The sequence below is a fragment of the Solanum lycopersicum genome, chromosome 10 (genome assembly GCF_036512215.1).
Source record: "Solanum lycopersicum chromosome 10, SLM_r2.1".
Taxonomy (NCBI): domain Eukaryota; kingdom Viridiplantae; phylum Streptophyta; class Magnoliopsida; order Solanales; family Solanaceae; genus Solanum; species Solanum lycopersicum.
In genome coordinates this window covers 18224084-18242794 of record NC_090809.1, presented here as the reverse complement: position 1 = coordinate 18242794, position 18711 = coordinate 18224084, and the positions used below count along the sequence as shown (strand labels likewise).

At 33.5% G+C, this 18711-nt stretch overlaps 1 protein-coding gene across 9 annotated transcripts; it reads left to right on the top strand.

The window, feature by feature from the left end:
- Positions 1-8063: 8063 nt before the first annotated feature.
- Positions 8064-16913, top strand: LOC101258413 (uncharacterized). 9 transcript variants are annotated; one of them, XM_069290269.1, is made up of 7 exons: positions 8064-8260; positions 9904-12150; positions 12226-12540; positions 12618-12684; positions 14076-14473; positions 14890-15171; positions 16224-16913. In XM_069290269.1, the coding sequence occupies exons 5-7, from the start codon at positions 14288-14290 to the stop codon at positions 16500-16502; spliced, it is 747 nt and encodes a 248-aa protein (XP_069146370.1). In that variant the 5' UTR covers positions 8064-8260; positions 9904-12150; positions 12226-12540; positions 12618-12684; positions 14076-14287; the 3' UTR covers positions 16503-16913. The 9 variants fall into 9 exon arrangements, 8 of the variants coding, with proteins under 8 accessions (XP_069146370.1, XP_025883541.1, XP_025883542.1 ...); XM_026027759.2 differs by adding an exon at positions 16032-16123 and having other exon boundaries at positions 8065-8260; positions 12226-12684; XM_069290271.1 differs by adding an exon at positions 16032-16150 and having other exon boundaries at positions 8065-8260; positions 12226-12684.
- The last annotated feature ends 1798 nt before the right edge of the window (positions 16914-18711 follow it).

Below are 18711 nucleotides of genomic sequence, written 5' to 3'. Positions count from 1 at the left end.
ATAGGTGGATGGAGGATAATTTTGTACCATTTTCAATACTATGAGGGTGTTTTAGGTCCTTTTCTAAAAAATAAATTATAGGAAGAGTGTAAATATTATTTTTCCAAATGTTCCTCATTTTGCATGCATATGACACCTTCGGAAAAAAATTTATTCAAACTTTAAGAAAAGCAAAAACACACTAAATGATGCGTTCTATTCTATGGCCAAGACTTATCAAAAATAGGATTTTGATAAGCTGATGGCTAATGTTGTTAAAGTTGACAATCAAATTAAGATGTATCTTGAGGATGCTGGTTAAGAAAAGTGGCCAGGAGTTCATGCAACAGTAAATGGGGGAGAATGATGACTTTTAACATAGTGGAATATATCAATGGTTGCCTTGTTGAGGCGCGACAACTGCGTATATTAGATTTTTTTTTGAAAGAAGTTACAATTCTATTGCGTTCTTGAAACTGTAAAAATAGAGAAGTAGCATCTGTCACGCCCTGAGTTACCCCCGAGACGTGGAAACGGGACCTAGGACCACACGTGATCCAAAGCTAACACTGCTGGCATGATCATGAGCATACTAAAGATAATAAACTAATGCGGAAGCGAAATCATAATTAAAATGAAAAGATGGGGAATACCCATATACTATGACTGAGATATATGAAAACTGATTAGTTTAATACAAAAATATATTAACTCAATACTAAGCTGAAACTAACTATGCATGAAAATAGCCTGTACCTGACTAGAAATGCTGGGACAGGCCCCTACTAAGTCTAGCAAAACTGAAACTAAAGGACCAAATATACCAAAAAGAAACTCATGACTATTGTCCTCAGCGAGTGAGGACTCACCACTAATTTTGCTGAATTGTACATCGGAAATCAATTTAAGCATGATCTGGATGTTGAAAACCTTAACCTACATCACGAGAAAATTTAGCGCACGTATGCGTCGGTACTTGAAAGGTACTAAGTTTGTAGGATAGAGTAAAGCTGAAATAAACAAGCACAAAAACAAGTATAATATTCTGAACATGATATACTGAATGCTAAGCTAGCTGGATGCAATGATCAATTTTTTAACATGTTGAGACTGAATACTGACTGAACTGTAGGTATGGTCAATGCAATAGAGTCTGAATGAACAGTGGGAGTTACTAATAACCGACAATAAAACCACATGAGCTAAATGTGGAGTATGATGTATAAACTTAATCGAGAGAACCCAATATACCCTGCCAAAGGTATAGAGGCATGCTGATGTGATCACTAAACTGATGCCCACAGAGGCGACTTACAACCTACTTGGATAATAGTTTTGGGACTATTTGGGTACGCTGAACCCTAGTCAAACTCGATATTTTGCTACTCCCAATAAATTAAGTGATTAACACATTATGACTAAGTTTCTGTAATACTGGATAACTCAAAACTGCACATGCAAACTGAGGATGCAACAATAAATTTGATAATGATGCATTAACAACTGATGAATGTATAACTGAATGACTGATATATTTGACCTAGCATGTGTAATTGAAGAACTAAAGAAATACGTAGCTAGGGTTCTAAAATTCATGCAATAAACTAAGTAATAATATAGTAATCGTATTTGGAACATATAACTAATTAATTCATGATAATCTGCTGAAGTTGTAGAAACCCTGAGTTTATAAATAAACGGGAATCATGAAACTCACTAAATTTTAGGGACCTAATGGGTGAAAGGAACCCACTAGTCAAATCCACATATCTGGTTATGAATTCCATGGAGAAATATTTTCATTTCGGGGTTGACATTGATGGAAACTTGCTGCATTCTTGAACTAGGGTTCTTGATCATTTTCTCCTCTCTTGCTTTTAATTTTCTTTGTTTTGATCAATGATTTGGACTTAGGTAAGTTTTAATTTTGTTTCTAGACTTAAACTGACTAAAACATCATAATTTAGGGTCTAAACGTCATAGCTTAGGGTCCAAACGAACAAGGAAAATACCAAATGACCCCTTAACTTAAAAGCTGTTGGAATCACTGACGGAGTAGACCGACGGACCATAAATCGACTGACGATCCATACTAGTCGAATATCATTTGAGATTGAGAACTAAAAGTCAGTTGGAAAATCGAAAGAGTTCACCGACGGACCATAAGTCGACTGACGGTTTGTAGTGGTCGACCATCGTTCGCAACTGAGAAGTGGGAGTTAGCTGGCCAATCGACGAAGTCGACTGATGAATCGTAAGTCGAGTGATGGTCCTTACTAGTCGACCATCGTTCCCGATTGAGAAATGGGAGTTACATGGACAATCAACAGAGTTGACTGACGGTCCCTACTGGTCGACCATCGTTCATTACCGAGGAGTGAAAGTTGATTGGCCTATCGACGAGTCGACTGACGGTAAGTCGACTGACTGCAAGTCGATTGACGGTCTGTAGTTTGCTTTGTCGTTGAAACCTGCAACTTTTGAAAATCTGCTTTTGGTCTATTTTGGATATGGGGTGTTACATTATCTCCCACTTGGGATCATTCGTCCTCAAACAAAGAAAACTAGTTGAAATGGAGGGAGAGGGCTACAATTCCTACAACTAAACACAAGAACTGAATTTCTAACTGAACTGAGTTCTAAGAACATGCAAATACACTAGAATTGCAAGTACAAATTGAAGGAACATGATACTAAGATAGAATTTATGCATGAATAACTGAAAAACTGAAGAGAAACTATTACCTCAAGCTGGAGTAGAATAAGAAAGAAAGAGGCGAGGATACTTGCCTTTCATGGTTGCTTCTGCTTCTCAAGTAGCTCCCTCTACAGACTGACTCCTCCATAAAACTTTGACTGAAGAAACGGTCAAGGATATCAACTGGTACATCCTCATAAGAAAGACTATATTTCACAGCCACACTCTCTAATGGCACTACGGAAGCTGGTTCACCCACACACTTTTTCAAAAGTGAGATATGAAAGACCAGATGCACTAGTGCTAGTTTTGAGGGAAACTCTAAATCATATGCCACTTTACCAACCCTTTTCAAGATCTTGTAAGGGCCTACATATCTAGGACTGCGCTTCCCTTTCCTGCCAAACCTCATCACCCCCTTCATAGGTGACACTGTCATATCCGGGAGCACCTCCTACAAGTCATATGATGTACTTGACCTCTCTGAGGTCTTATACAAGCCCATAGTTATCATTCATCGCATTGTCATAGTAAATTTAGCAGAAAACTTACAACTTTTCATAGCACATTATATGCTAGAAACTTCACTTCACATGATTATTCATTTGAGACTTAGACTCAACAACCATGTGAGGAGCATACCTGGAGTTGGTTAAACTTGATCCCATATTCTTGGACCGTCATGTCACCCTATTTGCTTTCCTGGCATTAGCTCTACCAGGAGACATAATTTGAAATGTAGGACGTCGAGTTAGAATGGAATTATATCATACCTTATGCACGATAAGAGTAACAAGAAAATGAGGATTTTCCTAAATCACTTTGTATCCTAATTCTCATTAGATGTGGTGCACTTCACACCCATGAAAGGGTCTACTTAGTGAGGCTTTTCGGACATCCTAGGACACTTCAACCTAGTGCTCTCTTTTCAACTTTGTCATGACCCGAGCTACCCTTGAGATACGAACACGGGAGCTAGGACCACAAGTGTTCTCAATATAACCCTGTTGACATGATCATGAACATACTAAAGAATATAAACTGATACGAAAGCTAAATAATAATCAAAATTAAAGATGGGAAATATCTATATACTATGATTTAGATATATGAAAACTGATGAGTTTAATATAAAGAAGATATTAAGTCAATACTAAGCTTAAACTAACTATGTCTGAAAATAACCTCTAATTGAGAAATATTAGTACATGCCCCAGCTAAGTCTAGCAAAACTGAAAATAAAAGACTAACAATACTAAAATGATCTTATACCTATTGTCCTCAGAGAATGAGTAGTGACCATTGATTCTCGTGAACTGGAGACCATGAATTCATCTAAGTGTGATTTGGATATTGAGAAATTGAACCTACATCACGAGAAGATGTAGCACACATATGCGTCAGTACTTGAAAGATACTAGGTATGTAGGATAGAGTAACAATGAAATAATACATAACTGAACAAGCACAAAATAAGTATAATATTCTGAACATGATATACTAAATGCCGATCTCTTTGGATGCAATGACCAATCTTATAACCTACTGAGACTGAATACTGGCTGAACTGTAAATATGGTCAATACAATAGAGTCTGATTGAACAGTAAGAGGTACTAATAACCGATAATATAACCACATGAGATAAATGTGGAGTACGATGTATACACCCCATAGAGAGGGACCAATATACCCTGCCAAAGGTATCGAGGCATGCTGGCGTGATCACTAAACTAATGGCCACATAGGTGACTTACAACGTACTTAATAGTAGTTCTTCGACTATTCGGGTACGCTGAACCCTAGTCCAACTCGGTACTATGCTACTACCAATGAATTAAGTGATTAACACATTATGAGTGAGCATCTGTAATATTGGATAGATCAAAACTGAACATGCAAACTGAGAATGTAATAATTAATTTGATAATGATGCATTAATAACTGAGCCATGTATAACTGAATGACTCATATGTCTGACCTAGAATGTGTAATTCAAGAACTAAAGAAATACATAGCTAAGACTCTAAAATTCATGTAATAAACTAAGTAATAACATGGTAATTTGATTTGAAACATACAACAAACTAATTCATGATAATCTGCTGAAGTTCTAGAAACCCTAGGTCTATTTATTATAAGGGAAACAAGAAACTGACTGAATTCTAGGGACCTAATGGGTGAAAGAAACCCACTAGTGAAATCCCATATACCCGGTGACGAATTCCATGGAGAAATCTTTCGATTTCGTGGTTGGACATGATGGAAGCTTGGTCTTGAGCTAGAGTTCTTGACATTTTTCTTCTCCCTTGCTTATAATTTTCTATGTTTAGATTAATGATTTTGATTTAGCTAAATTCTAGTTATGTTTCTAAGCTTAAAATGACTAAAACCTCATGATTTAGGGTATAAAAGACGTAGCATAGGGGCCAAAAAAACAAGGAAAATACTAAACGACCCCTAACTTAAAAGCTATATGAATCACATAAAAAGTTGATTGACGAACCGTAAGTTGACTGACGGTCTGTACTAGTCGACCATCGTTTGGGACTGAGAACTGAAAGTCAGCTGGCAAATCAACGGATTCCACTGATGGATCATAAGTCAACTGATGGTCCGTACTGATCGACCGTCATTCGCAGTCGAGAAGTGGGAGTTAGCTGGTCAATCAATGGATTCAACTAAAGGTTTGTATTGGTCGACTATCATTTGCGATTGAGAAGTGGGAGTTAGCAGACAAATCGACAAACTTGACTGACGGACTGTAAGTTGACTGATGGTTCGTACCGATCGACTGTCGTTCACTACTTAGGAGTGAAAGTTGACTGGCCCATCGACGGAGTCGATTGACGGTCCATAGTTGGCTCTGTCGCTGGCACCTGCAACTTTTGAAAATCTACATTTTGTTCTTTTTTGGATATGGGGTGTTGCATCATCCTATAACAAGGAAACGTTAGGGAGGAGATTTGAAGAATTATTGATTCTAAACACTTCTAAATGTTAAAAATGAAAGTATGTATCAATATATAGAGTATCATGTATATGTAGTAGGTTGTTGTATGGCTGATGTGAGTATGAAATTGAGTTAATTGATATGGTTATATATTTCTTACTTTCTAACTTAAGCAGGTGAATTTATTTATTTAGTTTAAGAAGGTGGGCGAAGATACATTGTTTGACTTTGAGAGAATAATTTATTACTGTAGGAGACTTCAACTTAACGATGCACACATAATTGTTGTATTGAAGAAGAAAATAATTTTAGATATACATTCTTACTGCTCATATTACAATAAACCAACTGTATTTACAAACATGTATGAAATTTCCATAGTTTCAATGCTTGATAGGGAGGATTGGACAATGCCAGAGTTTGTTTTGGAAGAAATCATCATTCCACCTAGGTGCAGAAAGCTAGCTGGAAAACAAAGGAAAAGAAGAATATAATCAAAACACAATCATTGTGGACGTTGTGTACAAGAAGGTCACAATCGAAGAACTTGTACTTTCTTTCTAAAAAAAAATGACCAACCTTTTTCTTGGAGATACTATTATGTATTAAATACATTATTTTGAGATAACATATTGTCAGGTTTTTTGATTTCTCCTCATTTACCTATGTATAACATTACAATATACTATAAGCACATGAAGTTTCAATACAACAATTTGAAATGTTAAATTTTCAACATTGTGTTTATTTTTGTAATACATGATTTTTCATCTATCTTTAAAAATAATGTACCATTTATCCATTTGTTAATAATTTATTGGAGATTGTGTTTGTGTGGATGGTACCAGTCAATATAGATCAAATCCATTTGTATGTATGATGTATCATATATACAATGTATGCTTGGCTAAATTAATAAATGATATATCTGATACAATAAGGTTGTCAAGAATGTTTGTATGTAAAATGGAATAAAGTGTATCGATTAATGTATCACAATGAGTAACATTGAGTTATCAATGTGATTGGATAAATTAATTAACGAACTACTAGCTTCACGAAATTATCAATTGTATCAGCATGAATGAATAGGCAACTAACTAAAACTGAGTTATCAAGTAAATACCAAATTGAATTAGGGATGAAGTTATAAGGTACATTGAATTAGTTATGTGTCAAGCTATCAGCTCCTACCAGAACTAACTAGAATAAATAATATGTTACTGAATTAATGAATCTCATACATAAAAGTTATCCAAATTTTTTTATCAAATTATAAACGACAAATATGTACGACAATCTATATTGTAAATAAGAACTGATTATATTAAAAGTTGGAGTCAAATTAAACAACTGTTTAGAGAAACATTCTAATACTGGAGTAGACATACCTTAAAACAATAAAAACAAAAAACACTAAAACTATAGTTAATGTATCTCAAAAATAATAAAACTATAAAAAGTTTCTAACAATTGATAAATAAACTCTATTCAACATCGACAAAATTTTGTTGAGTTGGTGTTGTGAAATGACTTTTTGGCCTTGTTGGATGATCATTTTCACTAATGTAACCTACGTGAGCCTTTTCAGTACGATATTTATATAGTAGGGCTGCATATCGTGTACAGAGGTATTCTGGATAGAAACCAATTTTTGGAATAAGGATGTCATCACTAAGGAACTCAACAAATACAACTACAAACATTCCACAACCCCTTAAAAATGAAGGATATAAGTATAATAACAAAAAAGATACATTTGTAATTCAAAGAAAAAATATTTTAATACTGACAAGCTACCACTTTCTTGATGCATAATGTCTTGTACGAATTTAACTTCAAAATTGTGTTGTGGTCCCAAAAGCATGCCAGTCTGCTTGTCCTTGTAAGCATTCAATGATGACCGATCGATTCACTACAAATGATAAAAAAGCCACTGTCGCGAAGGTAAAAGGACAACTTTGTCGCAACCTTTTTTTATCTCACCAGACAATTACATTCACTACTAAAAAAAACTAACAAAAGAGACCTAAACATTGAGACGTCAAATATAGGTCGCTAAGAAGAGACCTCATTAGGTCACTATTTGCATCTGTAATTTTTTTAATTTTATTTTTTAAATAAGAGACCTTATGAGGTCGATGATATATATATCTAAAAAAATTAGTATAGGTCGTTCATTTTAAAATTCATTTTGGCTGCTACTATAACTATGAAAATAAATAAATAAAATTTAAAAACTTTCTGAGGTTTCCTTTTACTTGTCAAATTTGGTTAATAATATTTTAAAATAAGAGACTTTATGAGGTCTCTTATTTTAAATACTTTTGACCAAATTTGATGTCTCTTATTTTAAATATATAATATTAAATATAAATATTAGTGACCAAGTTTGACTAAAAAAGGGAAATAAAATTTAAAATAAGAGGCATTTATTTTTCAATTAACATAGCCATCTCTTTCCCACATTTGCTTTCACTTAACCCTAACTTAGCACACATCTCTTTCTCCCTTTTCTTCACAACGATTGTGTAGCTGCATAATTACATATCGATTGAGCCTCCAGCAACTGATCACTCAGTCTTTGAAGCCCTAGTTACTGCCGTGATCGATTTGAGGAGACTCTAACAGGTAATTTTGAAGCTTTTAATTTTTTTAATTTAAGGTGTAATTCTTGATGATAATCAATCAAAACTTTAGCATAATGATTTCCCGGTCGTAACATTGTATGTGGAATGGGGTTTCATTGCTGGTGTATAGTCTAATTATGATACACCTTCAAAGATCACAATTAATTTTGAATGTAGTGTGGTTGATCGATGTGTTCTTCTAATGAAGATTTTGATTATATTACACCTTGAGTTATACAAGAAACAGAAAAGTGTAGACTTACAATGTGAATATTAACACATGTGAAATACTCTTCTTAGCTCGAGTTTAAGGAAGAAGAGGAGTGGTAGGATAGAAGCAATGTGCATAATTTTAGTTCAGAGAATGATTGCAGATTCAAATATAAAAAGATTTGATAAATTCTGAGTATAGATGATGTATATATTTGCTTCATGTCATTAAATGTTGTTTTGTTTCCCCCCTATTAAATCATTATATAATTTACTACTATAGCTGCAGTAGGTGCAACTCAACTGATTTCGAGATGGTTTAAAGGATGGGTAAGGGCACTTCCGAATCTTAAGGGTCCCAAAATTTAGTCTTTTAGAATATTATAAAAGGACAATATGATTATGCGTGTAGACTCTCAAGGATCTAAATTATATTAACTAGTCTAAAATTACTTTCCAATAGTACACAATCAATACTAATAAATGTATAAGAAAGTGATCTTTTGAATTGTTTGAGGGTAATCCAACAAGTGCAATACACAAGAATGATTATGTTTGGTTAATGAGAGAATCAAGGTTCACCATCAATAGTAGGAAAATTTCAAAACAAAGTAATTAGTGAAGTAGTTTTCACTAGTGTTGCTTTTGTACCACGAATGAGATTCTATAGAATTTCTTATAGGAAAAAATAATTATTATTTTTACATTTTTTCTTGTTCTCTTCTTATATTTTCTTTATAAGTTATTTTGAACTAAAATAAAAAGTAAAATCAAATGAGTCTTATGTACTGTGACAATATCACTAATTAGTGAGAATATTATATATGGGACTGTAGCTTATGTTTTTGTTTATTGTTTTTAGGATTTAACTGGAAAGAACAATTTTATTTTCCTTGACTTATACATATATTCTACTGTTTGTTGAGCTTCTTGTTATCTTATTTTTTAAGAAAAATCAAATTTGCTAAATTTTGACTTGTCTGTTTAGTTGTGATTATCCAACTAAAAACTTCAGGGCCGCACATGATTTTCTTAGACACCCATTAATTTTATTTTTTGTATTTGATGACATACTTTACTAGAGATAAAATTAGTCAGATGAGCTTTAATTGACTGTTGGATATTGTGTATAATTGCAACTTAACTTTTTGTCGTCTCTTTTTAAATAAGTTCCTAAAGATAAAGATTTGCATAGATAAACAAAATAAGTTCAAGAATAGAAACAAAAAGTGACTTTTTTCCTTTTGGTTTGAAATAAGTGAACAACTAATTTTTGTAAAACTAAAATATAGAGGTTATGACTATTTAGTGATGCAGAGTATGATGACTTTAGGATTGTAAATGCTTAAGTAGAATGTTACAAATTTTTTTCTAGGATTGTAATTGTAACTTAATTTAATGTTTAACAAATTCAAATTTGTGATTTTTGTGTAGATGGATCGTAGTTGGATGTATTATATGACTAATTTTGATCGAATGTGGTTGAGGCCTGAATTTGTGGAAGGTGTCGCTGGTTTTGTGGAGTATGCAAAGACACTAGAACCTTTTCAACGTAATGGCTTGGTTAAGTGTCCTTGTAACAAATGTCAATATATGAATTATGAAAAACCAGATATTGTTGAGCTTCATCTTATCGAAATGAATTTAAAAAAGAATATACAGTATGGACTAGTCATGGAGAAATTTATAATAGTTTTGATGTATTTCAAAACTATGTTGTTGGTGAAACTAGTACTAAGTTGAAATCTAATACACAAAATTATAGAATGAATGAAATGGTTCAGGATGCGTATGGGGTGCATTCTAATTTTGAATTTGGTAATAATAATGTTGAAGAAACTCCCAACGATAAAAGTAGAATTTTCTTTGAACAATTGGAAGCTGCTAGCCGGCCTTTATGTGAGGGGAGTCCTTACTCCCAGTTGTCTATTGATCTTAGGTTATTAAATATCAAATCAGATTGGAATGTTTCTCAAGGGGCAATGGATTCTGTGATTGACCTTATGCATGATTTAGTTGATCCAAAACCAGAGATACCTGATAATTTCTATAAGGCAAAGAGGTTGGTGTCAAAATTAGGACTGTCATCGATGAGAATCCATTGTTGTGAGAATGGTTGCATGTTATACTATAAGGATGATATTGATTTTGAATCCTGTAAGTTTTGTGGTATATCTAGGTATAAGCTTGCTCCTAGTGTAAAAAAAGTTGCTGTTAAGATGATGTGTTACTTACCTCTTATACCAAGGTTAAAAAGGTTATATGCATCAAATAGCTCTGCCCCTCATATGAGATGGCACCATGAAAACAGAAGACCACCCGGTGTTATGTGTCATCATCTGATGGAGATGCTTGGAAGCATTTTGATAGAACTTATCCCGATTTTGCAGTAGAACCAGGGAACATTAGATTAGGTTTATGTTCAGATGGATTCACTCGACATTCTGTTTCTGCTGCACCTTACTCTTGTTGGCCTGTATTTTAGCACCATGTAATCTTCCACTTGGGATGTGTAATACAAGTTCATATATATTTATGAATTGTGTCATATCTGGCCCCTGCAATCCAAAGGTCTTGGTTGATGTGTACTTGCAGCCTTTGATATATGAATTGAAACAACCGTGGGTACAAGGGGTTGAAATATTTGATGTGTCTCTTAAGCATTAATTTGCGGGCTGCGTTAATGTTGATGATTAATGATTTTCCTGCGTATGGTATGTTGTTAGGGTGGATGACAACTGGAAAGTTAGCTTGTCCTTACTGTATGGAAAATACTAAATCATTCACTTTAAAACATGGTAAAAAAAAATCTTGGTTTGACTGTCATCGTTAATACTTGCCAATGGACCATGAGTTTAAGAGTATGAAAAATGCATTCAAAAAGAAAACTGTTGAATGAGGATGTCCACCTCCAATATTGACTGGAGAACAAGTTTGGGAGAGGGTTCAACACCTTCCAAGTTTACAGAACAACAACCTTACAAATTTGATAGATATGGTGTTACTCATAATTGGACAAAACAGAGTATATTTTGGCAGTTATCATATTTCAAGGATAATTTTCTTCAACATAATATTGATCTCATGCATATCGAAAAAAAATTACTTTGATAATCTATTTAACACAGTAATGGATATCATTGACAAGACAAAAAATAATGTTAAAGTTATAATGGACTTACCAGAATACTGTAGGCGAAGAGACTTATGGTTGTAGGAGTAACAGAACAAGTTGTTCTTCAAGCCTAAGACTAATTATTCATTTACAATGGATCAAAAGCATAAACTATGTGAATAGGTCGAGCAACTTAAGATGCCTGATGGACATGCTTCAAATTTGGGAAGCGTGTTGATATGGAGCATGGAAAGTTATATGGTTTGAAAAGTCATGGTTGTCACATCTTCATGGAAACATTACTCCCCATCGCATTTAGTGGATTTCCTGATAGAATTTGGAAACCTATGACTGAAATTAGTTTGTTCTTCAAAGACTTGTGTTCTAATACTATGAAAGAAGACAACCTAGTCCAGATGGAACAAAATTCCTATAATTACAAATAAGGTCTAAAAGATTCTTCCACCTGGATTTTGAGATGTTATGGAGCATCTTCCTGTGCATCTAGTGCATGAAACCCGTCTCGGAGGCCCGGTTGAATATAGATGGATGTATCAATATGAGAGGTAAGTGTTTAACTCTTAATATTTTTCTATATAACAATATTTTGTTAAAATTAATTATGATATAATATTATGTAGAACTATTGGCAAGTCTAAACGGGGTATGAAGCAAAAACATAGACTTGAAGGAACAATGGTTGAAGCCTATCTTGCTAGGTAAATAACTAATTTTGGTTCTTATTACTTTGATATTAATGTGCCATGCTTGCGAAATAGACCCAATCGTCATGACGATAGTGGTGAGTCTAATCCTCTTGCAAAGCCACTATCAATCTTCAATCAACCAGACAAAGCTTCAAAAAAACGTACAAGGAAGGATCTTAAGGCAATGGAGTTTAAGCCTGCATCGATACATATCTTGTTGAATTGTCCACAAGTTAAACAATTTCTTTAGTAAGTTGATATTAGTTTGCACTTAATATGTAATTACCATGTAAATGAACTAACTCAATATTCATCCTCTTTGACAGCTACTTCCTGCATTTATATGGCAATGATAAAGTATTTGAGTATTATTAAACATGATTTGAAAATTATGTAAGTCTTATAATATTGTAATAATGATATAATTATTTGAAAGATTTATATTTTATTGATGATAATTTCCTACTTCTCAAATATTTATAGGTTTATGACACAAAAATGGTAAATTCAATCAATTTTTGAAGGATATATCTTGGGGACCCATTAAGATTTATACAATGGATAAATATGTTGTAAATGGTTTTAAATTAAATATTGGAGAATTCTCCAAACATAAAAAACTAACAATAATGGAGTTTGGGTGAAAGGTGGTGATAGAATAAGGATGGAGTTGATTATTATGGAGTACTCAAGGAGATTTTAGAAATGGAGTACTCTGGTTGGCCAGAAATTTTTTTTGTAATGTTTCGATGCAAGTGGTTTGATCCGACCCCCAAAAGAGGTGCAAGAGAAATCAAATAATATAATATCATCGAAGTAAGACACACAAGAGAGTATAGGGCATATGATCCTTTCATCATTGCAAAAAATGTAAAACAAGTGTACTATGCTCGTTATCCCTTGCGTCCAAATAAATCAAATTGGTGGGTGGTAATTAAAACCAAACCCATGAGGCATGTAGAAGTTGAAAACGTTTTGGATGTCGCATACCAAGATGACGACATATCAAGTGTTCACCATACAGTGGATGCTTAGTTCGAATATGATTTAGAGCATCCTGAACACATATTAGAAGAGGTTGAGTTAGAAGAACTAAGATGAAGGGGTAAATGAATCAATTGATGAGGAAGAATGGCCAGATGAATTATAATGGACAGAAGATGAAGAATGGTCAGAAGAAGAGAATGAGGATGAGGAGGAATAGCAATTAGCATGTTCAATTTTTTATATTTAGATTTTCAAACAACTTTATTTTCGTGAACTTAATTTTAATAACATTCAATAACTTGTGGTTTATCTTTACCAATTGTATTTTTTCCTTTTGAGTTGCAATTTGACAAGTTCATGTTGATATGTCGTTAGGAGAGGAGGAAAATCAATATATATTGTGATTTTTTATAGTCCGTAGCATAAATCTTGAAACATATCATATTTGTCATAATATGATATTACAAACTAGATGATCATAAATATCTCTTGCATTATACAATCTGTCTTACTGATTTAACAGGCTAGAGATTCACTTTATTTATCCATATATAGAAAGTCTAATTATACTATCATATTGATAAAACTACTGATGTTGTGTTTTTGAGCACATTTATGTTGTAAAGATTTTTTTCTGGATTCCCTAAAGCACACCAATTTTAAGTGTTTAATCTTGTGAAATTTAAATGCAGAATGACTGTCATGTCATTCTTCTGAAGAAACATGAACCAGAAAATATGTGATGTATAGTTGTCTCTATATCATGCTTACTGACTTGAAATGCTTTGGTTACTTAGATGGCAGGTGGCTGGAAGAATAAAGCTATTGATAATGCCCCCCAAAAGAAGAAGAAAAAAGATAGCATGATTACTAGGCGATCGACTGCCATACACATCAGATCAGACTCCACACCATCTCTCCCAACACGAGACACTCCGGTACATTGAAGTTCTAGGCAGACTGCGTCTTATATGCAGTTGACTCCATAGATTCATCTCCATCGACCTATATGCATCAGGTGCCTATGATTATGCCCACATCCGGATATGCTACCCCAAATGGATACACTCATTTGCCTCCCGAGTCTCAGCGACCGACATCCAATGTCTCTTGTACAGTTAATCACATCCAACAAACTCACAACCTTCATAAACATCTATTTCAAATCTTGGGATGTCTAGTCTTCACATTCAAGGTAGCAGCCCTGACACTCCTATCACAAATCAATCAGCCACACATGATCAGGCTCATACACAAGTTGGTGTGAGGGATATATACAAAAGACTGGTCATCGAGCCTGACGGCTACACATATGATATATTTTCTTATAAAATAGTTTTAGTTTAAGATTATCTCTTAATTTTCTTAGTTTTAACCTTTAAGTGTTTAAACTTTTATTATAGTTTTAATCCAGATGATGCTGTAAGGATCATTTCTTGCACTATCAAAGATCTTTATATAGGTTCATTTTCGAGTTAAGGAAAGATGCCAACTAATCTTAGAAGACAATTTTTTTGGAGTTTTGAATATATTAAAATTTATTGCTTTAACTCTATTTTAATAATTGTCTTCAATAATGTGTGTTTATAGAAATGTATCTTGTCATTGCAGAAAAAGTGTGCTTGGTGTCCGGAACACGAGACTCAAATTTTCGCAAACCTTCACAAGAAAGCTGGGTGTCTACTTTCTAGTTTGTTTCTGAAAGCTCGTAAAAAAGATAAGAAGCCTCGATGGATTCTATATGAGGATTGGGAAAAGTTAGTTGAACATTGGGAGACAAATGCAAGGTTCAAGCAGATGAGCGAGATCGGTAAGATGTCGAGATCATCTACTAAGGGTGGTTCTCTACACACAAGCGGGGCACATAGTCAAGGAAATGTGAGGAGAAAACTGGTATGTGTCATCGTCAATCTTCTTTCTTCTATATGAATCTTAGCACTTCGTCTTTATTTAACATAAAAATTTACTCCTCAACCTTAAAATCTCTAACTCTAATAAACTTGAACAAAATGACATTGCTCATATAAATCTTTCATTAGTAGCACTTCCCAGAAAGGTTTTTTTTTTAGGCGAATCTATTTTTATTGTTCCAGTAGTAAAGTCTGATTTTTAATAGCTTCTTGAACAATAAATTTAAGTTCTTCAAGTGTCTTTCCCTCAGAATCATATAGATCTGAACTTCATTGCTTTATTCTTAAAATTAAATCAAAGATGGAGGGATCATTTTCATTAATTTCAACGAGTTTAAATTTATCAATTTTAGTAGCTTCTTGATCAAAAAGTGTAAGACACATGTTTAGCTTCAAGAAGAATTGTTGGTTCAGGTGGAGGCTCAGTTAAAGGACCCTCTTTTTAACTATCGTAACAATAGAGTGATGCTCCACATATTTTACTAAGATGGTAGGTAGGAATATGAAGCACACTTTAACTAATGAAAGTTAAAATTCATTTTTCAGAGAAATGAGAGAATGTGGATACTTTCAATGATGTGTTCAAATCTAAAGATATTTTTAGTGAATTTAACTCGCTCCATAAGATTTTTAATGGTCTTAACTATTGGATAGAGTTTTTTAATGTTTATATATTTGAAAGATGTTTTCTATTAACCGTGACATTAAGAGGATGAACTTAAAGTTAAGAATATAGTGCAAAGATGATTTTAGGCAAAATCTCGTCATTTTTCTTAATGAAGTACATTGTAGGCATTAATATTCAATTACTATTGATTATAACTTAGTTAGATTCATTTGTAGGAAAAGGAACTAGGAAGGTCTGTAACTCAGGCTGAAGCATTCAAGTTTACACACACAAGGAAGAAGAAAAATCCTGGAGATCCAAACTTTGGGTTGATCCACGAGCTCAACTGACCTATGTATTCCTTAATTTGAAATAATAATAACTTTATTTTCAAATTTATTTTCTAACATTCTTATCGTTCAATTTAGAATCAAAATCTTCAAACCTTGGAGGATTTCCACCAAACTTTACCAGAAGACAACCAAGGCATGTCAATTAGCCAAGAGCAGGACGAGAGAATTTGGCTGGACTATGTTGGTGGTCCAACTAGATATGGATATGCTTATGGCATGCCGCAAAGGGCCTTTCGTGAATTTCATTCTGAGCTAGAAGGCCTATCTAGTTCCCATGATGATGAATTGAGGAAGACTAATCTTGATTTGAAGCATACGATATCTAAGCTATCTAGTCAAGTTGAATCCTCATAGGTTAGGGAAAGGAGGAGGGACATAGAATTTGCGGGTCTTAAGGTTTAATTTGATGCATTACCTGCTTCAGGAGGGATTATCCCTTGTCCCAGTGATGTCCCTTTCCCTCCTCGACCCTCTCAATCTCAACCTCCAACATATGGTAAGCAAAGAGATTTGATGGAGGAGTCTAGTAGTGAGGAAGATGACGTGGAAGATGTGGAAAACTCAATGCCACATTATTGAAGATTAGAGTTGCATTAGATAGCCTAAAGTTTTTATGTTAAGGTTATTTTATGAGACTTATTATGTGTTTATTTAATGTTAGATATCTTTGAAATCCTATTATATAACTGACTTTTATGTTTGTTCTTTGGAATTTGAATTACTTTGAGTTGAAGCATAATATTAGTAAATCTATTTTGTGTTATTGATCGATCGTTGGCAGCTCATTGAGATTGATTTTGCTGATTAGAATATATATTGAATTATAATGACAGGTGGAAAGCTGCAAAAGCATTAATAAGGTGCCAATTTTTTTTCTAGAAAAGAGATCTTTTCAGGTCAAGTCACTGCATTTTATTTTTAAGAAATTGCTAAGGGAAGACCTCATGAGGTCACATTTCTGCAATTTGATTCTTAGAAATACATTAAAGTGACCTCACAAGGTCTCGTTTCATCAAAATAATGTGACAAGGAGGTCGCTATTTATCTTTTGTGTTATGATAGAAAAGACCTCATTAGGTCTCTATTCAAAATAATAAGTATATAGACCTCATGAAGTCTCTATCTATAAATATAAAATAAAAATAAATAATAAAATAGTGACCTCATGCGGCCTCTTTTATTGATAAATAAATAAATAAATAATATTAAATTAGCTACCACATGTGGTCCCTTTTTAGAAAATTTGGAAAAAAATTGGAGATTTCGGGAGGTCTCTATTTTGCGACTTCATGAGGTCCCTACAAAAAGCTACCTACATTATAGTGACCTATCGCTGAGGTCTCTTTTTTTGGAAAAAAGTTCTCATGAGGTCTCTTTTTTAGGTCTCTTTTAACAATATTTTATTAGTTATTCTTGTACTCAATGAAGAATACTACATGCGTATGAACCTCTCTTTAAACAACAACTAACACCCAATGGAACGTGCTATCGGATTCACCAAAATGCATATATCATCAGCTAGATGCCACAGTAATCTAGCCGGGATGAAAAATTCTTTGATTATATTTTTAATTGACCTCTCGATTGCATATACAACTGTCCCGCACGCCATGTTCTCATGTGTAATTAAATTATCATCAAGAGGGATGTTGCGGTACCTTGTGTTTGCATCATTGACATATGTACTGAATAAACAATTGACTGTGCTAAATTTGGGGCTGCGTAGTTTTGGCTTCTTCGTTAAGTAGTTAAAAACTACATTGATGTACTGCCGTAAATGAAAAATAAAATAAAATTTTAGTCAATATGATAAAGCACAAAAATCACTCATTAATATAATGTATATTGTATGATTTGATATTTATATATTATAGAGAAAAGACATAAAGTCACCACTGAAGTTGTTTCGAATTTTTAAAAAGACACCTTAACTTTGTGGGTGTACTATTACCGCACGAAACTATCTAAATCCAAGTTAAATATACATTTTTGATTAATTTTAACACCAGTCGTATTGTCATGAAATTTGAGCACGTGAAGGACTATTCATACAACTTCAGACCAACGTAAAATTGCCATGTGGCACTCCCAATTTGACTTATTTTGAAAAAAATACAAAATCCATGTATTAATTTTTTTTAAAGCTTTATTAGGAATAGTTTTTAGTTTTCAAATCTTCTTTCTCATCTTCCCTTCCATCATTAGCTTACCCATGTTTCTCGAGCATCTATGTCTTCTTTCATTTTTTTTCTAAACTAATGTTATTGTGTTCATTCTTGTTCTTTTTTTATTTTAAATAACAAATTAGTTTGGTGATTTTATTCCTCCTACAAATCAAGTTTGAAATTTGGGAATAGTGAAACTATGGAAAACTCGATTTGGGAGTAAGAAGTTGGAGAAGGAGGTGATCTAAATGTCAGATTTTGACTTAGTGATATTTTGAATATTTTATGATATTTATTTTCATAAATAAATTAATTGGTGGTAGTTTAACAAAAAATCAATAATGCTGCTGGAAAATTCCTTCCCACAACACTGGGTTTAGCGACTTTTCTTTTAGAAG

Excerpts from the sequence above, each read along its gene's own strand:
- LOC101258413 (XM_026027756.2), top strand. The coding sequence starts at position 14,288 with ATGCATCAGGTGCCTATGATTATGCCCACATCCGGATATGCTACCCCA. Across the intron at positions 14,474-14,889 it reads GTCTAGTCTTCACATTCAAG|AAAAAGTGTGCTTGGTGTCC; the intron begins GTAGCAGCCCTG and ends TTGTCATTGCAG. Across the intron at positions 15,172-16,223 it reads GAAATGTGAGGAGAAAACTG|AATCAAAATCTTCAAACCTT; the intron begins GTATGTGTCATC and ends CGTTCAATTTAG.